This window comes from Lagopus muta, chromosome 12, assembly GCF_023343835.1.
Source record: "Lagopus muta isolate bLagMut1 chromosome 12, bLagMut1 primary, whole genome shotgun sequence".
Classification (NCBI taxonomy): Eukaryota; Metazoa; Chordata; class Aves; order Galliformes; family Phasianidae; genus Lagopus; species Lagopus muta.
The window spans coordinates 10,575,780-10,603,376 of NC_064444.1; the positions used below are offsets into that span (position 1 = coordinate 10,575,780).

Here is a 27,597-nt window from a genome sequence, read left to right on the forward strand (position 1 = left end):
CTCCTCAGATAATTGCTGCCGCTGTAATGGTTATTGACAACGCTTTGTATTGCACAAAAGCCGAGGATCGTTGTCGGGCGCGGGCAGCCGTGTTCTTAAACAAACTTGGCATAGGCGCGTCCGTCCCGGCAGCGCCGACGCGCGCCGCTCTTCCTTTGTTCCTCACCGGGCGAAGCCGCAGTGGCCCTCGCACCCGGGGGGCACCGGGCGGTCCCTGCAGCCGGCGCAGCCAGCGCTGCCGCCCCGCTCCGCTCCGCGCCTACAGCGGGGCGGCTGAAGGCCCGGGCCCGGCGCTCGGTACGTCCCGCGGTTCCCGGCGAACCCCCGCCCTGCCCGGGGCTGAGCCAAGTTGGCGAACTTAGCCGGGGATCCCCGCTGGCCGCTGCCGTGCTGTCCGTGTGCGGGGCCCCCCGCGGCTCAGCCGCCGCCGCCGTGCGGGGACGGGAGCGGACGGGCGGACGGGCAGCGATGGAGCTTGGGGCGGGCGCGGTGCCGAACGGGCGGGACGCTGAGCGGGGGTGGTCGTCTGACGGTGGGACTGGGAAATAATCGGTAGCTGGCTTTGGAACTGCCGGGAAGGGCGAACTCAGCGCTGAGCCTTGTGTGCGGAGTCTTTGCAGATAGGGCCCGTGCAGCCATCGATTTTGTGCGTTTGTTTTGTAAGCGTTATGTTTGTAAATGTGACACTTAATACAATTACGGGTTCCGGCTCTCTGAAATAGACCGTGACCCCCGGAGAAGCTAATGCACGTGAAGGACTCCGTGTTTCCAGCTGAAATCCGTCCGATCGGAAGTTCAATAGATTTTTCTTTCTTAAAAAAAGAAGGGGGGAGGGGAGGGAGAGTACAGTTACCAACCAAACAGTTCCGCGGCTCAGTTCGGGCTGCGAGCGGGGCACGTGTGTGCGTGTTTGTGTGCGTGTGCGTGCCCGCTGAGCCGGCTCTGAGCGCGGAGCTGTCTGTATGGGGTCCGGGAGGCTCCTCGGCGGCTGTTCACCAAAATTTGACTTTTTCCCTATGAGCCCCACTGTCCTCCCGGGCCTTAAGAGAGCGAAGCGCGCGATTGGAAGCTCGGGGAGGTGAGCCCGGCCGGGGGGAGGGAGGCGGACGGAGAAAAGTTGCCACAACTCGCAGAGCCCCGAAGTGATGTTCGGCGGTTTCCTCGGGATGCTCCGCACCGGCGCACGGAGGGGCAGAGCGGGGCTGCGAGGGCCGAACGACGCATCCCCGGGAACGACGCATCCCCGGGGCTGCGTTCAGCGCTTCGGGGCAATTTCCTAATTTTTGACTCCAGGAGGCAGGAGGGCAGCGCGAGCTGAGCTCGGCAGTCAGCTCCCCGCTTCCACCGCGCTGTCACCGCTCCGGAACGGAACGGCGATGGGGACGCAGGCGGACAGCGGGCCCGGCCCCGCGCACACACGGACAAGCGGACGCGGCCGGGACGGAGCCGGGCGCTGCGCTGACAGCTCGCCGCGCTGTTCGCCACAAACGTTTCGTTTCCCCCGGCAGTACCAGTCTCCCGGGCACTACAGAAGCCGGCGGTTTATTTTTCGCCCTACGCTCCGCGTTAAAACCATCGTCCCGTGACCGCCGCCGCTCAGCCCCCGCCCCGCGCACCGAACGCGCAGCCCGGGGGGCGCGGGGACGCCGGATCCGCACCGTGCGGTGCTCGGAGCCACCGCGAGCGCGGAGCAACGGGGGCGAGCGGAGGTGCTTTTGATCTTACCGTAACACTGAGATCATCATCTTTTTTTTTTTTTTTTTTAATTCCTCCCCCTGAACTTTAGGAAAAAATGTATTTGCTACTGTGTTTTTTTTTTTTTTTTTTTTTTTTTTTTTTTCCTCCCTCCTGCTGCCAATGCACGGGGGCTGCGGGAGGCGGCGTGGACCGCCGTGCCCCCACCCCATCCCATCCCAGCTCCGCGCCGCCCGCCCGGCCCGGCCCGGCCCTCCCGGCGCAGCGCGGCCCCGCCGCCGCCCAGGAGCGCCCAATCGAGCCCGCAGCGCATCGATCCGCCGCCGCTCGCCGAACGGAGCGCGGTGGCGGCTTGCCAGTGAACTTGGACCAAAAAAAAAAAAAAAAAAAAAAAAAAAAAAAAGAAACGAAAAAAAAAAGAAAAAACCCAAAATGCTCCGAAAAGAGAGAGAAAAGAAGGCGGCCTGCGAGCGGGCGCCCCGCAGAGCGGTGTGAGGGCGCTGCCCGCTGCCGCCCCGCGGCTGAAGGCGCTGCCGTTGACGGCCGCAGCGCCCCGCGCCCCCCCCCCCCGCCCGCCCGCAGGCGCCAGCCAGGTGGGAGCCGCGGTCCCGGAGCGGGGCCGGGCCGAGGTGCGGAGCCGCCTCCCGTCACCTGGCGGGGTCGGGGCGGGGGGGCCGGGCCGAGGGGAACGCGGCGGGCGTGTGCGGAGCGGGGGGGCGGCGCCGAGCGGAGCGGCGGCGAAGTTGGGCGGCGGAGGGGGGGTCTGCGCCGCGCCGGGAGTTGCGGGAGCGCGGCGCCGCGTCCCTCGGGCGGGATGTTTGAGTGACGCTGCGATCGTCTCGTTTCCCTTCAAGCTGCGCCTGTTGCCGCCGCCGCTCTTCCAGCGCCGAGCCCGGAGCCGCGGAGCGCCGAGTGCCGGCTGCAGCTCTCCGAGTGCCGCCCGGTGCTGCCGGCCCCATGCCGTGAGCGGCCCCGCGCCGGGGCAGGCGGAGGGCGCGGGGCGGGGTGCGGCGCCGCGGGCTCTCCCCGGCCCTCCCGCCCGCGCACCTCTTCGGGGGGCTTCCCCTCCTCCTTCCTCCGGGGCGATTTGTCAAACTTCCCCCCTCTTCTGCCAGCAGCAGCAGCAGCAGCAGCAGGGCTGTCCTCTCCTCTGTGCCGCCTCCTCCTCCTCCGCCGCCGCCTCCTCCTCCTCCTCCTCGGCATCGTGCATGCACAGCAACAAAAAATATATCCCCGACCCAGCCCTCGAGCCGAGACTGGAGCAGCGCAGCGGATCTCTGGGGCTAAAGCAACTCTTCCCACCCCCGCGCCGAGGCAGCCCCCCCCGCCGCCCGCAGCATGCCGAGGAGGAAGCAGCAGGCGCCCCGGCGCGCAGCAGGTACGGAACGGTACGGTGCGGTGCGGTACGGAGCCGCCGTCTCCGCTCGGCTCTCCCCTCCGTCCCCGCCGCGGCCCCGTTCGCACGTTGCACGCCCGGCTTTGCGGAGGAACTCTCGGTCTGACGGCTCGGCAGCGGAGGGGGGTGGGGGGGAGGGTATTTTCTTTCTTTCTTTTTTTCTTTTTTTTTTTTTTGCCTTGGGGCTGCAGGGGTGGAGGCGCGTGGAAGCACTTTGGTACCCACTTCGCTGCGTCCCCAACTCTGCCCGCCGGCTGCCGGCAGCCGCGATGCGGGCAGGGCTGTGCACGCGTAGGGATGTCTGGCTGCCGGCACTGGGGGAAGGAGCCCAGTGCTGTCCGCTTCCAGCCCGTACTTTGGCACCTACTTTGCTTCCATTCTTCTTCATCCCCTTCTCTCTCAGAAAAATGATTTGCGAAAGGCAGCCAAAATACTGTATTTTATTTTTCTGTAAAAGAAGATAGCATGTGTATAACTGCACGGCTTGTGTGAATGAAGTGGTGGAGACGAGGTGGCTCGGGAGCCCGGCGGTGTGAGTTGGAGCTCCGCGCCTTGAGTGGGGTCCTCCGCCCAACTTTTACTCTCTGCTCTTGTCTCTGATGCTGCTGTGCAGCTGCGGGCCGGACAGCCTCAGCCATGGGCCGGCCACGTCCTTGGGCGCTCCTCTGCTAATCTCAATGATTCGTTCTTTATGAGCCCAGATGAGAGGCTGCAAAGGAAACCAAAGTAAAAAAAAAAAAAAAAAAAGTAAAAAAAAAAAAAAAAAAAAAAAAAAAAAAAGGGGGGGGGGGGTGGAATCTGTGCATTGTCAAATGACTGGCGAGTGTTTCTGATAGTGCTTTTACAACTTCCTCCATTTCTTGGTTTGGTTTTTTTTGTTTGTTTGTTTTTTTGTTTTTTTTCAGAAATACTTTTTAGGGCTTTGTCCTGATGAGGCTTTTTGTTAGTTTGTTTTGCTTTCCTTCTGCCAGAAATGTCAACTCCTGTTAAACTTATGGAACGTTTTCTGGAAAAGATGAATTGAAAAGAGTAAAAAAACCAACCAAACAAACATAATTTTACAATAATCCTTAGCTGGGGATATGTGGGCTGGAAAAGGTTTCCTTGGCCTGTTGCCATCCTTGATTTGATGGCTGATTGATCGCCTGTCATCTGGCTGCCTTTGATCTATTCATTCCCGATAAACATCAATAAATCACTTGCCATGGTAACGCCAGGCTGGGTGACGTCACACGTGGCCTGTCAGCTCCCTGTCAGTGCAACTCGTGGCGGCCGTGCCACACCGTCAGGACAGCCTGCCAGGCCTGGGGACCGCAGGTGACACCGTACCTGCACCTGGAGCCTGGCCATGTAGGTGTCTGGGTCTGGTGCTAGGTCTGGTAGCTGCAGTGGCAGTGGCGGGGCTGTCGTTGGGCTTGTGGCCTCCTCAGGCAGGGAGCCCGGAGCTCCAGGAGTGGGCTGTTCTTGGAGCGGTGTGCTGGGAAGCACGGCAGGGCTGCTGACAAGTTCTGTGAGCAGTGCTCTCTGAGTTCAGTAAGCAGCAAGAGAGGCAAGGAGCACCCCAAACTGTGAGTGGCTGTCCTCGCTTCCCGTCTTCTCTTCTCTGGAGTACCTGTCTTCATCTGGTACTTCTAGCATAGAAAAGTGTGCTTTCTGGCAGCCCAGTTCCCTGTACTAACAGTTAGAAAGTTTCTGAAGTTTGCAAGTCCGATAGTGATACGATCTAGCAAATAATATCTTAGCCAAGTGCTTAATGTTTTTAATTTATCAACCATGTTATCGAGTGACGCTTGTCAAATTAATTAAAAAGGTGAACTTTTTCTAGTATTTGGAAATTTCTGTTTTGTAACGTTAGCTTGGTTCTGTGAATTCTAGCTCTTCCAAGTGCTTGGCTTGTTCTCCAAACAGCGGTGCTTTACGCTGGGCTTTCTGTAGGCTGGGAGAAAATGCTTCTGCACTACAGAAGCATTCCGAGGTACCTTTATTCCTCTCTCTTCTACTTCCCGTCTCTTCCTCCTTTCTCAAATGAATCATCCATGATGTGTGGTCTTTCATATTTAGCAGAAGTGTAATCTCTTTAAACTTTTAGCTTTTTGATAGCAACATTAAACATTTAGTATTGTGTATAATTGCTTCCAACTGAAATGCTGCTTTATTGGTCACATTGGAAATGTTACTTTTTCTAATAGCAGCAAAAGCTGCTGCTGCCTTTTTTTTTTTTTTTTTTTTTTTCCTCCCCAACACGTTAAAAACAGCAAAGAAATAACAGGTTAGTTAAGAAATATTCATTACAAAAACTTGACTGCAGGACTAATAGGAGATGGAAGAATGGTTTTGCTCTATCAAAATGACCCGTCAAAACGACTTTGTTTCATATTTGATTTAATTGTCTCTCTCCTGACAGGCACATTCATCAATAGCTTAATGGTCAATCAGAAGTTGGCAGAGTGAGTGCTTTCATTCTTTCCCATACACTAGCTTTGGCTTTACTTTATCAAAATGCCTCTGCCTAATGGATATGGGGGATGTAGAATGACTGAAGGGCTACTTATTTGAGAAGAGTGAAAAAACAAGAACATTTATGCTGTTGATAAGTGCATGAAGATAAATAAGTGAGCTGTACGAGGGGTTTTATTTTAAGACAGAAGAAACTTACTTTTTTTTTTCCCCCTTCTTTTTGGCTTCAGAACTGCGAGTTATAAGGTTCATGACTGCTTTTGTGGCATACTGAGAGTGATGACAAATTGATTGCTTGGTACTGAGAGGGAAAAAAAGGTGGTGGAGGGGGGAGAATTAAAGATGTCTGCTGATTGGTAACTCAGGAAATCCAGTCCCCAGCAACCTTGAGAATACTCGAGAATTTTTTTTCTCCAAACTGAAAGGTCCGCTCAGCCATAAAAAAAGAAAAGTTGTTTTGCCAGCTTCATTAGTGTTCACCTAATTAGCTGTAAACCTGATGGATTCCTGACAGCTTTAATGATTGGAGATGACAAGCTCCACGCAGTGTCATCCAGCAGAATTAGGTTTGCAGCTAGTTTGATGTAATCAAGTTGATATTACACAGTCCTGGTTGCCTTTAGTTGTGCATTAACTCAATTTTCTGCTGCAGGTGACAAATGGGCTTTGGTACCTGGATAATCATGTCATAGGAATTAGGGCCCTTTTAATGGTCTGGAGTAGAATAACAACAACAAAGAACTCTCAGCAGCACAGAGCTTGCAGACATAACAGACAGGTGCACAAATTCTTTATGTCTAGCCCAAGTGTTAACACCACACTGTAGAAGACTAAAGCTGTCTCTGAGAATCAAGAATCTGTAAAAATGATAATTTCAGTTTGTTTGCTCTGAGGCTCAGGTGAATATTGTAGATAAATTTGGGGGAGAAGTCAGGTGTCGCAGTGCTCTTTCACACCTGGTAAAGTGAGGGAGTGATCAGAATTGCTGCTCCGATGGCTGCTGTCATTTAAGGCAGAAGGAAGAAAATATTTATTAGTTAGAGACGATTGGCTAGCAAAGCTGAGGTACTGCATTAATAGAGGCTAGTCTTGTTCGTGCAAATAGTAATTATGTGCCCTTAAATTATAGCTTTCACTCATAGCTTTTTTAGAAACCTATCTATTTAAAAGATCAAGAAAATGTACTTCCTATTGACAGAAATGACTTAATACATATTCTGTATACATATTTAGCTCTTTTAAAGGGGGACTGGAAACTGAGGATTTGTTGGAAACGGACTTTTATTTTTTTTTGAATGAAACAATTATAGCATTTTAGGCCCAGACAATGACACTGAGTTTCAACCCTCTGGAAAAACAAACAAACTTTTTTTTTTTTTTTGCTTCTTTCTTTCTTTTTCTTTTTTTGTTTTCTTTTTTAACACAGCATGGTTTAAACCTTAGAGATATGTGCGCACTTCTTAGGCTGCTGCCAACTTCAGTGCTTACGTCCACAGGGAGCAGGCGGTCGGGGTGAACAGTGGAATCCATGGCAGCGCTTTCTGAGAGCTGCAGAGCGCTGCCACTTCTCGCAGACTTCAGGGCTCCTCGCAGTTTATCAGCGCCTCCAAAGCGAGGCCAGGAGAGCGCTGCAGGAGTACAGTTGTGAGCTGGCACGAAGGTTGTGCAGCCACATTTCCAGGCAGCTCCGAGTTCAGGAAGTTGAATGCTTTCTCTAATTTATGGGAATTGCTTGCCACTACATACATACCCCAAAAGTAAATGTAGCGATAAAGTAGACTACCTATAAAGGTACTTGCAGCGTCAGCCCTTGGTGCGTTATTTGCCTCCAAACCTGCCACATATTTCTCTGTTGGACAGAGATTCTTCCTAGCAGCAAGCTGACAAAATGATTAGTTATGGCTGTCCTCTTCTTCTTCTTTTTTTTTTTTTTTTTTTTTTTTTTTTTTCAGCAAAGTGTGAGGAACAATGCAAAAAAAAAAAAAAAAAAAAAAAAAGAGAGAGAGAAAGGGGCATAAATATAAAAAGGCCTGATAGATTCCACTGAATATCTGTCTGGAAAACAGAATTTTCCAGAATCAGCTGCCATTTCTCCCATTAGCTTGACAGCTGTCAATTAGGGCTTCAGTGCTCTCCTGGGCCACAGTTTATTGCGTGCGGTTGATGTTGTCATTTTGTTCTCAGTTTTGCCTTAAGCACTATCATGAGCAGGAGTGAAATAGTCAATAACTGATGTATCAGCAGTTATTTCTTAAATTGGCTTACAAGTCTGCATTTTTCCTCTTTTTACTAAAGATTGTTTTGTAAAGTGATTAGAATGAATTGTGACTGCTGCAGGGTTATGGGAAATGCAGTGAAGCTAGGGTGAGTTAGCAGGATTAGAGTGGTTCCTTTTTTGTCAGTGCTGCTTCCAGGATTAGTGGGAACCATAGAGAAAAGAGCACCTTTGGGCTGAAGTGTGTCAACATTTTGGAGTGTGCTGTGTGCACACTTATGTGCAAACTCATGGTGCTGGATGGGGAAGGAGAAGGAAGGTTTTGCCGGAACGTGAAGTAACCTTACGTGTTATCTTTCAGAGCAAGCCTTGTAGCTACTGGCTTTACGATATGGTAATCCATATTTTAATCCAGTGTCAGGACTGCTTCCTGGCGAATCCAGATATCGATTGTCAAATTTTAATAAAGCCCTATTTACAAGGTACAGCTAGGAGATGAAGCATTAAGATGCCTGAAGCGTTGCGTTGTCAAGTGTGTGTGTGTATGGCTATGATACAATACCGAAAATAACAGTTCCAGAGTGATCGTGGGTTATCTTATCTGTGCAATACTTCAGCATCGTTTACCAAACAATCCACCTCAGGTGTCTGAATGTGATTTTTTTTTTTTCCTGTGTGTGGGTTTGTTGTTTTTTGTTTTTTGTTTTTTTTTTTTAATTTGGTTACGCCCAAATTGTGGTTTATCAGCTTCGAGTTAAAAATGAAAGGTGAATACAATATATTGTATTTGGTAACAATGATATGGACTGGTACATCCAGACAGATAATATGCAGTTGTAATTAGACTGAATAGACAGGCATTCATTTTTAAATTCTTTGACACATGCATAAAATAGTCATATAATAAGATAAGATGACAATTTTATGTTAGGTTGATAAAGTGTCCCGATACATGCATTTAAATGTCTGTAAGCCTTTTTTTATCCAGACAGATTAATTCTAGTTTCCAGCATTTGCAGTTAGACATTAAATTAATTTTAAAAATCCCACTAAACAATGGCTGTGTTGCATTTGTTATTGTCATTACCTAAAGCAGGAGGACTGAGAAAAAAATCCAATTGATTTCTCTTGATTTCGGTATTTTAAAAAATGCGTAAAAATTGGCTCAAAGGATTTAAAGCATAGTTCATGAGAGACTGTGTAGTGGTTTTCTTAAGTATAATGATGCAGGATAGAACATTGTTAAGGGCTTGAAATTGTTTGTTACCGTTTCCATAAAAAGAACTGTAAGATTTGAGTAAGTAGAGCTTAATTTGAGGCTGTGAGATTTAATTCTCCTGAATTTCCCTGATCTTGCTGCTGAGAGGTATTCTGGTTATCTCAATAGAGAGACAGCCTGCAGAACTGAAACAGTTCTCAGTGCAAGAATCAACTTTAAGATATTTTTTAGGAAATGTTCAAAGGCTTTTTCCCCAGGGGCACAGGGAGAGTGGGGAAGGAGTTGCTGGAAGAGCATAAAATATCTGCAAGCCCTTCACCAGTTCCATTACCTGCCTTGGGCGGACAGTAAAGGTGCAACTCCTCAAGAATAATCTAAGTTCATATTTTAGACTTAATTATAAATTATTAATTAATTCTGTCAGGACACATGTTATTAATTATGACTCTCTCTTCTTCATTCAGAACAGCTGTTGGGAATCGCTAAGCTCACTGTATTTGTTGGTGTGGGAGTTCACCAAACGAAGAACTCTTCCTTCCCAGCTTGCCTCACCACTCACCTCCCATTCTTTTCATGCGAGGGATTATTTGTAAGCAGCGAAGCCAAACTTGACATTGGTTGGAATAAATACAAGTTCCGAAGTGATTCAGTGCACTTGCAATTAGTTAACGTTTTTATGGGAGTGCCTGTCCATAAATAATTCTCCTTTTCGCGAGGCTCTGTGGTGGTACAGAGGTCAGAAGGGCGCTGAGCAAGCCCTGGTGAGCGGGGAGCGGGGCAGCTCTCGTGCCCTTCCCAGGCTCCTGCCAAACTGGACACATTAGTGCAGGGGAGAGGGCTGGTTTATTATTCGTTTGGAATGATTCAAATTCATTTACTTTTGATATTTCCATCATTAAATTGAGCCCTCTGTTTCAGTTTCTTATGTGTTCTTTGCAGAATGCATGTTGCATAAAATAGGCAATTTTTAATGAACAATTTAATGTAAATGGGTTCTGAATTTAAATTAATATTAATGAAGCTTTGAGTGAATTTATTTTGCATACGTAAAGGCTTGTAACTCTTTCACCCATACACTCCTGTCTTTATGTACTAACACACCGGTTAGGTGAATTGGCTAGTTTCCATATTTCATGATTGAAAAACTTGAATGGATTTTACATGGGTATTTGTGCTAGTGTGGCTCTGTGCAGGTTAGCATCTCTATTAGGTACAGTACTGCCTTTATGTTCAGGTTTCTGGAGTTTACATTTGAAACGCGTTACCCTACCTGTTTTATACCATTTTTTCTACTTCTGCTTTGCCTTTATGCTCAGAGGAAAAAAATATATATATTCCAACAATAGTCACTACAGTCAAGATGTTTTCTTTCTTTGCCTTACCTCTAATGCATTATGTATTTAGGAATGATGGGATGTTCTATAATTAATTCTGTTAGATGTAATTGCTATAATCACTTTGATGCTACACATAATAAAAGTAATATGGTAAGCATAGGAAAAAATGTAAACACCTTATTGTAACACTTTATTTAAAATTCTTTTAAAAATCTCATTTGGAACGGAACCTCCGCTTTGTCAGTGGTAATATTTACTTTAAAGCACATTACGTAGTAAACGCATGAATTTTAGATAATGAAAAGATTCTGACTGGCAGGTTGTCTTATCTGAGCGCGCACGTATTTCTGAGTGTACTCCATTAAGGTTGTAGTTCATTAAGAAGCCACTCTTCAGCGTTGCTACAAGTGACATGCAAATATCACCGTCTATCTCATGAAATAAGAGATGAACTTGTACACTGTATTAAAATCCAGTATGTAGTAAATAACACAGAAGTGGAGTTGTATAACTGGAGGCTGCTTTGTGGTGCAAAATTATGGGAAAAATAAAAAGTATGAAGGGTAGCATGTAACTAGAGAGGGAGTTTCTCAGGCATGGTCCCAAGTGGGAAAAAGACTGTAAAAGAAAAGGATGTTCCCCCCCCCCCCCCCATTTTTTTTTTCTAGCAAGTAGCTATGAGTTATTGTTTGCAAACACAGTTTTTGATAGGGAGGAAATGAAAAAAATGTGTGCAATGGGTTAAGCTGTGTGGTTGATATCCCCAGTTCTGAAACAAAAAATGCTAATATGGCCATAGTTCTTAGTTAGTTGCACACCATACTTAATGCTGCAAAGGTCACTTGGTTTTATGAGCCAGCTTCATCTATGAATTTGTATGTTTCCCCCCAAATTTATATGTTACTCTCCTGTATTTTCTAAGCAATTGAGTGTGCAAATCATGGTAAAACTGGAAAGAAAATTAGAAATATCCATTTAGTGTGGACAAAGGAAAGATTTATTATTATTTTTTTGCTAGTGTAATTTTCGAATAATGCATAGTCCTCGCATGGAGAGCAGAAGTATTACATTTAACTTCTGTAAGCTGAACAAACAAACCCCAACCAACCTCTCGCTGGATTGCTCTAAGGAAGAACAGAACAGGGTGCTGTTTTTGAGTATCTCTGGGACTGGGCTTGCTGCCTGAAGTCCTTTTCCTGCTAGGTCAAGCCTGTTGCTGGAGGGCCAGATCTCAGCAGGGGCCTCCTGTAGGCTTGGCGAGGCCGTTCGAGACTGGCAGCCATCAGTCATCCATCTGTGACACAGAGTCTGTTTTTGATGGCAGGGATGATAAAAGGCCTGGGAACTGTATAGGCCCTTGTAATCAGGGCCAGTGCTGACATCCTTCTCAACTTTGACAGCTTCTTCCTTTTCTCTCTTCACCGCCAAGACTGTCTCAACTGATTTTTTTTTTTTCTCTCTCTTGTTTCATGTACTTGATCAGTCTCAGATGCTGGGAATTATTTTTTTCTGCAGGGAGGGGGAGTGTTTCTTTTGGTTTGTGGGTTGGGCAGGTGTGAGAGGAAGTCTGTTTTTTTTTTTTTTTTTTTTTTTTTTTTTTGTACTGTAGGCCTGTTGCTAATTAATGTTCCTCCATAAGATTCTGTCGGAGTTGAGTAATGTTTTTGATCTTTATGCCTGATAACTGCATACTTAATGAGATTTCAAAGCTGTGAGTGCAGCTCCCTACAATTATTGACAGATGCCTTTTCTTTGCCATTGGGTTCAGCTTCATAAATCCTCCTGCAGTAATGAGGTTCAGAAGTGCCACCCTGCCAGTGAGCTAATGAAAGAGGGGGGGAGGGAGGGAACAGCTCATGCCTGCCTGACACATTTTTTTCCTTTAAAATTTACTATGCAGATGTCAAGCTGTGGGACGATTACTTCAAACATGCTAATTTTTATCTTGCTTTTGTGTCAAGCCTGCATGCCATTCCTCCCCCCCCACCCCCCCCCCAATAATAAATAAAAATAGAAACCTCAACCTATTTAAATTTTATCATGGATCATAACTATTGAAGACTTTGATATATGTGTGTTCTTTTCCAGTTTCCAGTCAGTGGAACAGTTTTTGTTGAAATCCGAAGGGCAGAGAGAGGATATATATATGTATGAAAGCTAGCATTAAGAAAAAGGCAAAAACAAAAGCCCAGAGCCCCAGCTCCGCCGGCCGCCCATCAGCCTGCCCTCACCGTGCACTTGAAACATCGTAGATTTCATTTTAGAGTTCTGAAACTAAATCCTGGCGGAGAATAGCCGCACCGTGCCAAACAGTCGATTTCCTTTTCAGCAGGGCCATCCATCACGGACCCACCCTTCCCTCCTGACAGAATGACACGTGTCATTTATCACACGGCCCCGCCAGCAGTGCGGGGGCAGCGCCGCGGGGATGGCTGCACGCCCGGGGCTGCGTGGCTGCGGGGCTGCGCGGGGCCTGCGGTGACCGGGCCGCTTGTGCTCACGTTGGGTGCATTCCCCGGTGTTGGTTGGTTGCCTCATGCTGCTCCCTTTCTTCTCCCCCTACTCCTCCCCCCCTTCAGGATCTTGCCCTCCTGTCTTTCCTTCTCTCTTTTTTTTTTTCTTTTTTTTTTTTTTCTTTTTTTTTTTTTTTTTAAGTTTGGCAGTTGGGAAAAACTGGCTGACACGTATCATTCAAGCAGCACCAGCTTGCTGGGGGTTGTGTAAATGAATCTGGGAGCTCTTGGTTTCACATGATTCAAACGTGCATTATTGAAGATGGATGTTCCTTAAAAAAAGATTGATGATGGATATCAGGCTTATAGTGCCATTTATCATTTTGAATATTATTTAGACTTGCCGTGTAAAGCTGTAACTTGAGAGTCGGATGAGCTGGGACAGAATGGAGGCCTCAACGTGCATGCTTTGATTGATGGCTTTGCTTTCTCATTGTTTGTTACCAGATACTAGCCAGTCATTATAGGAGTGCCTTACAATTGTTTTAGTGGCTGGATTTCTGGGTATGCATGTGTGTGCGTTTGTATAACAGGGAGACGGGCAGGCAGAGACAGAGTTAAGTTTTCAGTGAGAGCATTTCAATAATTGTAAAGAATGTAGACAAAGCTATGGCCCATGCAAAGATACTGGCAGTCTTTGCATGAATACAGCTACATGCCGTACATAACACTAAAACATAAGCTGGAGTGCGGCTGTTCCAGCCCAGCATTGTCAGACATCGGCAGTTCCAATATAAAAATATGCTGTAAAATGTGCTTGTGAGCAGATTAAAACAACCCAGCTTCCTTTCGCTAATAGGCTATGCTTTGGTCCCACAATAGCCAAGAAAACAAAGTTCTAGAATGTAATTATTTCAGCGTTTACATTTTTCTTTTCCATCCACCCTCTTCCCTCAGTGCTGTGCATCTGTGGACCTTAGCATTCTCTGCCAGGTGTCCGGACTGCGCCTGGAGGTGGGCAGCCTGCCCACACAGATACCGAGGTCAGTCGCTTCCCCTTTTGAAGCACTTTTGCTGGAGCCAGGACACCCCCACCTGCTGGAAGAATTAAGGAAGCAGCCTTATATTGGCAATTAGGTCTTAACCTGGAAGCGCAGGCAGCGATTGTAGCGAGGTAGTCCAGCAACAAAGCGGCTGCACCGACAAGCAGTGCCAAAAGCGGAGGTGCTGAGGCATTCGCTCACAAGCGGCCCTGGGCGAGTGCCGTGTGCAGCCTGGGTAAACTAGTTCCAAGTTGACAAACTATTGAATGTTTCCTGCCCGGAACATGGTGCAAAAATCTCATAAACAGGAGTGGTAGGTAAAATTAGGTGAGAGTGGCTTTTTGCTGAATCAGCCTTGAATTTGCACAGATAGATGGTATTTTTGAAATGCTGCTTGTCACATGAAATCTGAGTGCGGGAAGCCTGCCTAGCATGAGGGAATTAGAGCAACATTTAATAAACAATGTGGAGCATTTAGGTTGTAATGTGTTTCACTGAGCCATCAGGGACTTTATGGAGAGAATTTACAGAAAAGAGTTTTTCAGAAATCTGCTGTTTGTTATTGTTTCTTCCAGTTTGGTTCAGCTTGCTTTTGGTGTGCTCCGTCAGCTGCCGAAAGTAAGAAGAATTCAAGTTTATGTTCTTCATTAAAGTCCAGCATCTTGAGAAAAATCTGCACGAACATAATATTTTCTATAAAGTCTTCAGCAGCAGAAGGTGAAACTTTGATCTCCTACCCCTGCACTTGTGTAACACAGTAGGTAATTGAAGTACAAGTGCCAATTTGCTGGAACAATTGTAAACACACCTTGATACAAATGGCATCATTGCATTCTTACTGATTAGAAAACTTTGCTATTAATAGACACAAAGTCCATTTCAGGTGTAATTGGTAAGGAGCTGAGTGCACTCATGGGAAGAAACCTTGTTTTGTTTTTTGTTCGCTTTTATTCTTATCCCTTTTTTCAGTTTTATAGCTGGAGACATGATTTATTGCAGCCATCCATCTTTGGGGCTCATCCATCACATCCTGGTTGCTAGGCAATCATGGCAGCAGCTGTTTGCTTTGAATCAGACAGAAAAGTTGTCAATCATCAAAGGCAGGTGAATAGCATTAGAAACACGCTATTGTCAGACGGAATAATTAATCAAAGAGAGAAAAGATAATTAAAAAGATATGACCCTTGCAAGTACTTGCTCTGGGTTGCCTGGAAAAAAGAAAAACTGCCTAGTCTTTTCTAGACACTTAAGCAGCTGAGGGCTGATAAAATATGCACTCTGCAGTGCATAGTTTTTAATTAATTGAAAAAGGTTCAACATTCAAAGACGATGCTGGAGAAAAGTCTGATTATGAGCAGAAGTAATATTTATTGTTTGCATGAAAGGCTTGACATGGAGTTCTAACTTTCTGTCACAAATCTCTTGCATGCTTGCACTAAGCCTCTTTCAGCATTACTATCTTCACTGGCAGTTACTGGAGTGTGCGGTTAGTCAGTCCAGGGAAGGTCCTATGGCTTTCATCCAGTCTCTTCATTCTGGGCCACCTTTTCAGTGTATTGTCTCATTTGCCATCCTGTGCAGCAGCTATCGGAGTTGCTCGAGCTCTGCCATCTGAAAGGCAGGTGAAGCTTGGCGATTCTGAGCAGTGCTCTTCATTCAGCACGCAGAAGGTGTTAAGGAGTAACTTTCTCATTTCCAGTCGGTATGTGGAGAACTGACTCTTGTGAGCTGATTCCTGAACCAATTTTTCCAGCAGTCCAACTACTTTTAGCTGAAATGACAAAAAGGGTTTTATCAAGCCCGATTTCCAACTCCTTGGAGTTTGGATTACCTGGCAGGAGGTTCGGCATAGCATGAACCAGCGCAAGCTTACGTAGGGATGCGCTTGTAGTTGAGAGCATCGCTGACCCAGTGCTTGCAAAAGAGCTTGTGCTGCTGCCACGCCACAAAGTACGTGCATTAGTTGGAACACTGCTGTTGAGCAGAGCTGGGTCTCTGAAGCCAGAGTACCCTGAGCAGTCACTGTGAGAATGGAATGTCATATTTTTGATGGGTGGGCAAAGCACAAAATTAAAAATACACTCATGTAGACAAATTAAAAATACTTTGGAATTTGTGCATATTCAGAAGCTGAGGTGTCCATGGACATACCAATCACAGTAGAGCTGAGGTATACTGCTTGCACTAACTGTAGTTGGTTGTTTTTTTTTTTTTTACTATTTTGTAAGTAGTGAAACAGAGACGTTTTTTGCTTTTGCTTTTACTCTTTTTCTTGACTCCACTTGAGTGCTAGGACCTGATAAAGAAACTTCAAGTTTGTGCAGCCACGGGAACAGAAATACTGTTTTCAGCATCAAGACCGAATAACAGTGTTGATTATCAGTACAATTTGATGTATGTCATGAAATACTGGGAATTAAAAACAACTGAATGAAGATCTTGTGCACCATTATTGCACGTCCCATCCCTTTCACACTGGATAATTCCTTGGTTTATTCTTTGTGTAATTTTCTGCAGCAATCTTTCAAAAGCAGCTCCTCTGCTAAGTGTGTGTAGCTTACATCACTTTTTCTGCTTTCCCTATTTCACAAATAACCTTTCTAGTATTTACTTAGAAATGGAGAACACAGCTAAGAAGGAAACAGCGTAGCATCTGAGTGCTGGTATGACACATCTGCTGTATGGAGCTATGGCAGTTCCCATCCTGGTAGCCGAAAGCTGGGACTGCAGTGTGCTCAGATGGCTTAGAGACATCTGTAGCTCTGATGAACATTTTATGTTGGTGAATCCCCCGAACTTTGTGATCACCAAAATTTATGTGAGAAATAGAGAAGTCACTCTGAAAGCATAGTAGTGTGCATTAGCTTTAGGAATATCCTGCATACATCGTGTGAAAAAGGTCAGCGTTACTCATAGCTAATAGCATAGCACTTCTGTGTGAAGTCAGGATGTTATCTAGAGTTGTTGGCAGGTAATTTTTTTAATTGGGTTAAATTCTGATTTTCTTCTAAAAGTAATAATTCTGTTTGACATATTATTGATATTTTTTGGTCATAGGTGCATAGGCCCTCTGACTGTATAGGGCAGGTAGGTAGATGGTTGTGTGTAGGCATGCAGAGTTTTCTGCAGCATCTTGTTGTATGTTATATAAATGTGGAGGAGTCTTGCTTGCACGTAGGGCGATATGCTTAGGGCTACAGAACCTTTTCCTTCTTTGTTGTGAAACTGCCGCTTCCCCTTTTCAGCACCTCCACTGTCTTTTCTAGTATTTACAGTATTTCTGATCTGCTGATCACAGTTTTATTTATTGGTAGCAGAACTGTGGCAGTGGTATCCTAATAAGAGGATGTATAGTACTGAAGTCAATAAAATGTTGGATAAGAGATGTATGGATAGGTGGCCGCGTGTTGGAATATAGGCAACTTACTGTTTGATCTGATAGTGATTTCATAGCTGATTAAAGACAAAAGTTCCTTATGATTATGATAATCTCTTTCCGTCTGCTCATTAAATTTAGGTGTGTCATTTCCCACTGATTTTTCTTAGTTTCTTTTCCATGTGTGTTCTTGAGAAGAGTTGGAATAGCTGTTCCTCATTCTCAGTATTTATTGATTCACAAGTGAAAGAGGTTGGACTCCATGAAAGGATTTTTCTGTCCTAGTCTTCCTCACCCTTCCCCAAGCACAGGTTTATTTTGCATTTCCATGAAAGAAACTGCTTGGGAAGTTGAAATACCTTGGTACAGTGTGTGCCAAAGCTAAATTGCTTTTTTGTTCATATGGAGTGAAAAATGGACAGAATATGTCAAACATTAGAATCTTAGCAGATAGTAAACTGTTCTGCTTTAACTGGTGGAAGAATGTGCAAAGAGAATTTAAAATAAACAGTCAAACAATAATCAAGCATTTGTCAGTATTTAGCTCACTGCATTAAGCATAGTATATCAGTTTGAACCACAGAGTTACATGACATTTGGGTACTGAGAAAAATACCTGAAGGAAATACAGGTAACCTGCTTGGCTGAACCATACCTTATGCTTGACTGCACTGATTAGGCCTATAATGCTTACTTCTTCTCAGTGCACATGCCTGTGTATTCTGCCCTCTTCCAGTAGAGCTCTTTGGTTTTACTCGTGAGTGCTACGCGTCTTACTGCAAGAGGTCCAGGGTACTCCTGACAGTCTTTAGAGAGCATCATCTCCTTCAAGGATTGAGAATATGTGCTTACTTCAGAAGATTTCTAATATGAGACACTTCTTATTCCACATTTTTAAGGTTAGTTGCCCTTTTTATTCCTCTCAGTGTAGCTTGCTGTTCCATCTTTTATACACATAGTGATTTTAGGGTTTCCTAAACCCTACAAGGCTGTGCAGTGATACAGAAATATTTCTTATCTCTAATTTTCAGTTTGTCAGCAGCATGAGAAACATCTGCAAGCTAAGCCTGGAGCTTGGAAGATGTCCTGACATTCTCTGAGTGAACATCCTTTAGGGTCTGAGCCATGTTGTGCATGAAATACATTTGAATGTACTTACACAATATGAAGTGTGAAAAGCCTAACATGTTTTCTAGGATATGCACCTTGTCATGGAGGCTGAAGTAAAGGATAATGAACTTACTGTCATAGATACGAGATGACTAAGTCATGAAACATGATCGTCCAAGAGTGGACCCAGATGGCCTTGAAGACACAGAATAATCAGATACAAGTCATCAGGCAGCATGCTGCTTTCACTCTAATGCCCAGGGAAATTCAGGTATAAAGGAACTGGATTTCAGGAGGAGTCAGAGAAAGGACTCATGCCATGGAGAAGAAAATAGTCTGATAGGTGAAAATCTGAACTACTGTACGATACTCAAAATAGAAATATCTGAATTTATACTAATTTATTTGTATTTTGTGCCATTGTTTTGCATCTAGACATGTTTTGCCTAGTAGTTAACCCAATATTTACCTTGCAGTTGCAATTTATTTAGTCATGATAAATCAAATTTTGATAGCTGCCGTAACGTAGGGAATAAAATGGAGAGACATAGACTGAGTGGACTGTCTGGATCTGACTTGTTGCAAATTTTGTTGGAGGAGTATTTGAAAATTAGAAGGTAGAACTTGAAACAGCGAACACTGTGGGAGTGTTTTTTATATGCTGAAATGTATCATTTACCCGGGATACCTTGTCTTCCTCTGTTTTTGCTCTGGGCCTGCAATAAAATGCTTCCTATCTGTATTAGTTAGCAAATACTCTGATGTAATATATGAGAATAGTGGTGCATTATTTCCTCATGCTTATATATTTTCTGTATAAAATAGTCCAGCAGTAGTGAAATCTTGCAATGTGATTGAGTTTCATTTTGAGATGGTTAGCTGAATAAGCAGTCGGGCAGGCAAGCAATAAGCTGAATGAAGGAGAAAGAAATAAAATTTTACAGCACATTTTTGCTGTAGGAGTGTGCAACACAAAATTGTGTGACTCAAATACTCAATCTGGTCTTCATGATTAAGCAATAAACAAATTGCAAAAAAAGTTATCATCCTTTTGAAACTTACACTCAGTTGTTGTGAAAACGCTAAGTATTTAACATTTCTCAAAGGAAAGCATCTTTTGTTACCCAGCATTCACTGGTGGTAGGTTTTTAATTAATAAAACTTTTTATTTGCATTAGGGTAATACAAGAACTTTTTTTTTTTTTTGTAGGCCCCAGAGAAATTTTGTAAAGTTAATTTACTGGATGTTGATAAATGGAATCAAAATAGTTAAAATCAGTGACGGGGTACTTGTTATGCCTTGTAGCAAGGACTGGAAGAATGTATTCAGATGATGCTATCAGCCTGGTGTGAAGCAGCATTTGGTTACTTAGCTGAAGTGGCTTGGTCCAGCCCCGTGGGGAGAAGCTTCCTGCTGGCTCTTGTGAGCCTGCATGTGGTGGGCCATGTCTGAGAACAGCTTAGCAGAACCAAGCACTGTTGCCTTAAGTACAAATAGCTTTACAACAGCTGTTACAGGTAGCTCAAGCAGGCTAAGGGTAGTGAAAATGATCTTAAATGATATGGGCCAGAGAGTCTGAACTCCTCTCTTGGCCCTGCTTGCATGCTGCAGAAGTGTGGGATACCAGCGTGGAAGGAACCACAAGAGGGCTATCCAGTTCTGTGCCCTGGTGGCTCACCTGCTGCACCCTTCCTGGCAGTCTGCTATGACAGTCAGAAACTTCCCAGCAGTGTTGTCAAGTGTTCTGCTGCCAGTGGCCATTAACTTGCCTTGGAGAGTTTCCTATCATTTATTTCACTTCAAGGCATTCCGTGGCCTGAGTTGTTGGCCACATGAAGCCAAGGTGTGGAGCAGCCTGTGCTGCTATGGACTATCCTTAAAAGGAAATCAGGAGCTGGTGCTTCAGTCTTTGCTCCTGCTAAGACCCACTGCAAGCCTGTTGAACTCAAACACCATTCTTGTACAGACTTCAGTGGGCTTTCACTGAGACCTGTGGTGTCAGAGTAGGGAATTTGCCTTGCCAGTAACTGCACGCTGTGCAAGTGCTCACTGCTGATGTAATGTAGGTACGTACAGACTGGGGGACCGCTCTTGGTTAGATTTTTCAAAGAGCATCTTGTCAAGTAATAGACTTTTTTTGCATGTTTAAGTGCTTAAGGGTCTTTTAAGTATTTGAAAAAGGTGCTAAACAGTTGTTTTTCTTAGGACATATAATACTAATGACCGGACCAGTTACCAGCATTTTGTTTGATGGCATTCAATCTGGTGGAAGTTTTGAATTTATTTCAGAATAATGAAACAATTATAAATGATGCCAAGGAAATTTTATTAATATTTGTAATTGTTCGAAGTTGTAGATAGAAAATATTATCGCAGTCAGGGGTCTGTATTGATAGGTAACAATACTGCTTGCATTTGACCATTGAATCTATTTGAAAAATACAGTCTTCATCCTTACTATTTTTGTACAAAATTACACCTTTCTATGGATAATACATCATGTCTCCCCGAAATGTGATCTTGATTTTCATCCCATGGAGAAACATCATTCAATAAATCAAAATCTTTCTCAACAGTTAGCAACAAACTTATATAATAGTTATTTCTGAAATGTTGATACAAGGAATTTAGCAGTTAACAGTGTTTATACATTCCAGAAACATTAACAGGTTAGGTTATACTGGAATCCAGTAACTATCCATAAAACGTGTGGGAGAACTGTCCGCTATGCTGTATCTCAGCAATGGGCTGCCAGACATCTCCTGAAATACCAAGCGTAATAATAAAGTTCATAATGATTATATTGTCAGGAGGCACACATTGTCCATTATCACTGAGAACTGAAGGAGCAAGGCCCATCGCTGAGTGTTTAGACTGTAGCATTAGAACACTACAGATGTTCTTATCTTTTGGAGATACTTTTGTACTGAATCAGTGATTTTTACACATTCTTGTGTATGAAAAAATGCTCTCTGTTTTCTGGGTATTTCTGAAGGAGAATAGAGGAGGATAGTTTTTATAAGCATCAAGGTTGTTTCCAATTCCTGTAAATGAAGTTTGCAGAAGAACCCAAGAAAATCTCTAGTTTTTGCTGATTTCCCCTTTGCTTGGTGGTGATCTTGTACTGGTATTTAAAGTGGGCATTCTATTAAAATCAGTACGACACCGGGATTTACTGGGAGCACTCTGCGTGCTCGAAGGCAGTTATGTGCTGGCTGCATTGTACCTGATATATTTGGCAGCTGCAGGGTGAGTAAAGCTAAAGCAAGCTAGGACTCTGAAAATGACTAGTAATTTTTGGCCTCTGTGTTCAATAGATGACATTGTCTCAAAATGCATCTTCATCAGGGCTTTTTTCTTTACTTCTGCTTATGATGACAAAATGTGGCAACTGAAGACAGAGGGGACATCAATTATAGCTGCAGTCTTGAAGTTTGAAGATGCATTTTAACCATCCTACACTGTATTATTATTATTACTATAATCCTTTGGTGCTTGTACATATGTAAATTACATTAAAAATAAGATCAAGGCAGACATGAAGTATCAGTGACAAAGGCAGAAAAAAGATGAACAAGCTATTATGAGCTATGAAATATAAAAAAGATGTTGTCTTTAATTTGACAGTGAACCAAAACCCACCAATTGTAGAGCATGAGAATACTTTTAACAGATACTCCCTTAAAGCTTTGTTATGGCTGTACCCTCCAATGGCATCTCAAGTCTGTCAGCAACACCATTATAAAATCCCTTTACGAGGATGCAGCTTTAGATTGTCACCTAAATCTCTGATATTTGGAATGCTGTATTATCTTGTTTAGCCTGAAAGCAGGCACAGGCACACTTTTTTTTTTTTTTTTTTTGTGTGTGTGTGTGTGTTCAAACTGTTTGCATTAACAAATGTTCACAAATATGTTCTTTGAATTTTAGTTACTCCTATTTTCTAGGGACTGCTTAGTAAAAATAATTTTACAAGACCTGCCTTCAGTCAGAAGCATCTGGTAAATGCTGATATTTTGAAGTTTAGATAATGCTATGCACCACACATAGTTACACATTTATTTTTCATGTATCTTTAATGGATCCAAAACTTGTAAACATAGAACTGAATTCATGCATCGAAGCTAGACTGAGTGCATGGTTCAACAGAGCCTTTTATACACATGTATTTTTTTTCTTGGAAAAAAGAATTGCTGTGAGAGATTAGGTTCCTTATATATGTTAATAAATCTGGCGTAAGTCTGTGTACTGTGGTAATGATGTGCCAACATATATTTTATGAAGTGAAGTGGATGAGCGTGGTGGCACTCAGTGAAATACATAGTTCCCTCTCAGCAGTCTTTCAAACTTGTTGATGTCATTCATATTAATTCTCATGCAAATATACTTCATGTCTGTCTTAAACATGCAGTGGACTCAGAACATACAGTTTTTAGCGTGACTTAGTGTTGGTGGATCTGTTAAGTTATAAGCCAGAGGAGGCTGGAGTCATCAAAAATACTGGGCAATGTTTTGCTGTCTTTTTCCTGAGATAAATAAAACTGCAAACGGAAGTAATATTTTTAGTGTTGCAGAGGTTTTTATTTATCCCACAGTACTGAAGGAGTCTGCAAGAGGGAATCTTCACCTGTATCCAAGCACAAGTACTGGAACAGTGGTACCATGTCACTGTTGCATTGCAAGGGATAGCTTGAGTTGGGGGCTGATGTGCTTGTGGAACTCACAGCTGTGCAGCTTGCCCCATGGGCAAGGCTTACATTATCTGAGTTTCTGTAGTAAGCAGGGGGATTGTGAACATTTCTGTTTTGGTGCCCTTTTGGTAATGTGAGTGATTGCACTTTTGAGAAAAAGGTGTGAAAACATAATGCTACAAGGTAGGAATTTCTGTGTGTGTTGTTTTTTTGTTTTTTTTTTTTTAAGAATTCTCAGGATAGTAACTGGTTTTTGTATAGTTTAGTTTACAAACTATAAAATGGTGTGAAAGGAGAGTATTTTACAAGAGAATTCTGAGAATTAATGCTTGCATGTGCAGCTTTGTAATTAAGCACTAATGTACCAGGTGATTCTAGTTTGCAATTTACTTTTTGTTTTGCTGTATATGCTTAGCCTTTGTTCTACGATTCAATAGAAGATGAAGGCAGTTTAAGAAAAATGATCGTATGTTTTCAGTGTGGAAGGAAGAGGTCTCTGCATCCAGGAATCAAAGTGGAGGTTAAACAGCTGCAAAGAGTAATCCTCTTACTAGTCAAATGTTTCTGCATTGAAAATGACAGAAAGCAAACAAAAACAAATCCTCATCAGGTTCTTTAAGCAACAGAAAAAGAGGAAAAAGTCTAAAGAAAGCCACAATGCCTAATAGTACAGTTGTCCCAATTACTCATATCCTATGTTAGAGACTGAGGAAGCTAGGTAAAAGTGAGCCAAAACTGGCCTTCAGTCTTGTGGATGGGGCTTCTGTTCGTGTCACTGTTTGCATCTGAGTCTCGGTACAAAATTTGTCTTTATTCTCCGTGAAGATCGACATTTAAGTCTGTAATGCTAAAAAATCAAAGATGGGTGAATTCTATATAAATATATACAGAAATTGATTTTCTTTTTTCAAGTATTTGCACAGATTTAATGATGATTTTTGCACATTTAGACATTCTTCAGTTAATTGTGGCGTAACGTTACACTGCTGTAGACAATTTCAGGAAAATATATTTCCTGGAAAACTTCAAAATTTGACTTTTATATATATTGCAGATAATTGTTACAGCCATTATTTATCAGGCACCTCACTGACTATGCTGAGAATGGGCTACTCATATGGTTGCTGCACAGGGCTTACTCCTCTGGAAACAACACGTCCTGGACATTACAGAAGAATGCACTGCTGGCAAACCTCTTCTTCCCTTAAATACTGATTTTCCCCCACCCTCAGTTATGCCACCTGAACCCCAAGTCAGTGAGAAACAGAAAAAAACCCAACCCTATGAACTTTAGATTTGTAAGTAGCTCTGATATTGACTAGCCTTATCATTCGAGTGTAAAAAGACATTTTAAGTAATTTTGTAGCATAAATTATTTATAGCATTTTTTTCTTCCTGTAAGTCTGAACACAGTTCTGTGCATAAGTAAAGCATTTGCCAGTTGTCCCATTAAAATGTTCAAAAATTTTCCTAAAGTGAGCTGCACAAAACTGTGTGCCACCTATAAAACATATGATAATGTGGATTAAAGCAGAAGTTTTATTGTGTTTAGTTGAGATGATTGTAATACTCGTGTGGTTTTGAGTATTCACACAGGTGCTCGCTCCACATATGCTCATTTTCTCTTTTTAGCATTTGTTTCTCTTACGTGCTCTATTCTGATTATTTACTTTCTAGCAGTCATTGATTTCTGTCTGTCTACCAAGGAATAAAGTTAGCTCTTCTAACACACATCTGTCAGTACTGTACCAAGAGTCAATCCCAGAAGAGAGAAATTGAAGAAATGAAAACAAATAAGTTATAAAATAAAGTGACAATAATGTGCAGTAGCATAAAGATTGCTTTGGGCTGTGTTTGAAAAAGACAGCTAATGACTTGTCCTGTTAGATGGTATGGGAACGGCGCAGATTCATGTCTCCCCATTTAGTGCAGAAGTATAAGAAACACAGTGTAAACTGGAGGTCAGGGATGGAGAGAGCACAGGGCAGGCTTTTGATTGTATTCTTCCCTCTGCTCTGAGTTAGAACAGATCGCATTAGAGGCAAAATTTGGCGTGTTTACATGGGGTGGCTTCTTGTAAATGAGGTTATCACTGGGATTAGAGCGCTGCTGGTGAGCTGGGCAGAAGCAGGCCCAGAAGTATTCCCCTGCTGTACTGCCGCTCACACTGCTGCAGATGTGAACTGACTGACATTGGTGAATCTCCCGATTTACTCAGGAAAAGTAATAGAATAATACAACTCCAGAACATGTATTAAAAATGTAGGCTTATGTTTAAAAATGTTTTTCAAACAAATCTGTGCTGCAGAATTGCAATAACAAGCACATATATGAAGACGTATTTACGCAAACAACTGGTAGCGTGTGTGTTTAACATTTATGAATAGTGGCCTAATGCGGCTGAAGTATTCAAGTCTCTTTTAAGATTGTAACTGAAGTAACATGATATAAATGTAAACTTTAGCTTAGAGCACACAGAGCATGCAAGACAGTTTGACACCTTCATTTCAGCAGTAAGAAATTACCATTGTCTCTTGTTCCTTGCTTCTAGCTTATGTGACCAAGCCAAAAAGTAATTACACAATTAGGGTTGACACACTGGTTCCTGTAATATTTCTTCTCTTAGTTTTTTGGTGGTTTATTTCTACTTCAGATTTTCCAGTCCTTTGTAATTCATACCAAGATGTCCATTTTCATTGCGACAAATTTACTCACGAAGATTGCAAGTCTTGCATAATTTAATGATGAAAAGGCAGCATTTCGTTTTCTCCAAATGTAGTTATTTGTAGATTAAAGATAAACATTTGTGGAGTTAATACGGTTTTTGTAAGAACTTTGTCACCAACTTGAGCATTGAATTGTTATGTGCAGGCGCTAAAAAGTATTTCTGTGTAAATAATTACAGGATTATGCATTTTAAAAAAAGAAGGATGTGCAGCAATGTGCTTATCTGAAAGGGAACCTCTCTGCTCACATCAGGTAACGCTTAGCTTCCTTTATTCTGAATGTGCAGAGCAGGAGTTATTAAAGTTTCCCCGCTCCTGCTGACACTTGATGGTGAGCCTGGGGCCGGGGGTGGAATGATCTGCCAGCCCTTGCGGCGGCTGCAGGCAGGTAAGGCAGCAGGTCAGGTGGAAAGCAGCCACGCTGCCCTTCCCGTCCTCAGCTCAACTTGGCTCCCTGCCTCTATTCCTTGTTTCTGGGGTGTGTGATGCAGGTTGAGAGTCCTGTAGTTCTGCATCTCACACTTGCACTCTCCAGGAATACTATGGGACAGTTGCGCTCACTCTGTTGTTAAGCTTGGGATTTTGCTGGCATTATGTAAAAGCAGTACTACAAAGTACTGGTTACCTGCTTGGTGTGGCTGATGGACTTTGATGGGTTTTTTTGACAACAAAAAAAATCATCTGTGCTTTGTGAACGTTCCTACATTATATCTCAAGCTCTAGAACAGACTGTCAGTGGGACAGGGATGCTCAGTGTTTTTCAGGTGCAGGGCTGGGCATCTGCTGCAGAGCTGAGCTGGCCTGTGCTGCCGTAGCTGAGCTGGTGGTTCAGCTTTCTTCTTGTGAGGGTTCGTTGTGTTTGGTCTGGACATAGGAGCTTCATCTCATCTTGGAGCCTGGTCTGTCATTACATAAAATACAATGGAGGGCTGGGGAGGAAGTATAGTGAGTTCGCTTGTGACAAGCCAAGTAGAGGGGATTTGCCAACTATTAATCATTTGTATAAAGCTGCATCCACTGTTCAGCCAAATGAATCTGTTCTGCCTTGGTTTCTCGCAGTGACAGCATCAAGATATTAGTAGTTCTGTAATAAAGTTGTCCTATTAGATGCTCTTTAAATTCTTGCTATCTCCTTGAGGGTGCACTGCCCTTAGGAAGGGACTTCTGCCCCATGTTTTCCTCAGCTGGAGAGCAGACGATGTACTTACAGGTATAAAATAGACTTTGTGCTCTTTAAAATTAATTTTTCCTGTGCCACCCCTCCTCTAATATGTCACTCGGTTGCAGTATCTTTTCTGCAAAGCTTGCTGCTTTCAGCAGTACAGTGTTACAGAGAGCATTTCTAAAGAAAAAGACAAAAGCGGAGGACTGCTTCTTGTAACAGGCTACTGCAATTTCAGCCAGTTGTTCTATAAAAATGAGAGTAGACATGGAGGCTATTAAATCATTAATTACAGTATGTACTTCTTTCTCTAAGCACAGACAAAACACAGTTAAGAGGTACCAGAAAGAAATAACTTTCCCTCATTTTAAAAGTAAATGCAGGATGTGAGATTTTAAGCAAGAGTCATGCACAAAGTTGGATTTTTTTTTTCTGATGGAGTTTATACCAGCATTTTCCTTAATTATTCTTGATGTTTTGCCCATTATACCATTAGCTTCAACAGAGGACAAAGATAAGTTGCCAGTATACACAAGAGCAAAGTGTGAAAGCATTTAATTATTGATATCTTGGTAACCAAGGTTCCAAAATGACGTTGTCAAAATCCATAATGATCAGACAGAAAATTTATCAGCCTATTGTTGAAAAATAGGGCTCAGCCCATGCACTACCTGCACATGTACAATTCTAAGAAGCTAACATACCCGTTTCCTGTA

At 43.4% G+C, this 27,597-nt stretch overlaps 2 protein-coding genes across 2 annotated transcripts in view; one reads left to right on the forward strand and one right to left on the reverse strand.

Moving 5' to 3' along the window:
- Positions 1 to 95: 95 nt before the first annotated feature.
- On the reverse strand, positions 96 to 2,898 carry LOC125699393 (uncharacterized). The gene is made up of 2 exons (XM_048958911.1): positions 2,743 to 2,898; positions 96 to 812 (listed from the first exon to the last, which is right to left on the reverse strand). The coding sequence occupies exons 1-2, from the start codon at positions 2,896 to 2,898 to the stop codon at positions 96 to 98; spliced, it is 873 nt and encodes a 290-aa protein (XP_048814868.1).
- A 62-nt stretch (positions 2,899 to 2,960) lies between these two features.
- The window catches only part of TSHZ3 (teashirt zinc finger homeobox 3), a 60,445-nt gene continuing 35,808 nt past the window's right edge, over positions 2,961 to 27,597 (forward strand). Inside the window, exon 1 of the mRNA XM_048958901.1 lies at positions 2,961 to 3,073. Coding sequence (XP_048814858.1) covers positions 3,034 to 3,073 — 40 coding nt within the window. The 5' untranslated portion in view covers positions 2,961 to 3,033. The remainder of the gene's footprint in view (positions 3,074 to 27,597) is intronic.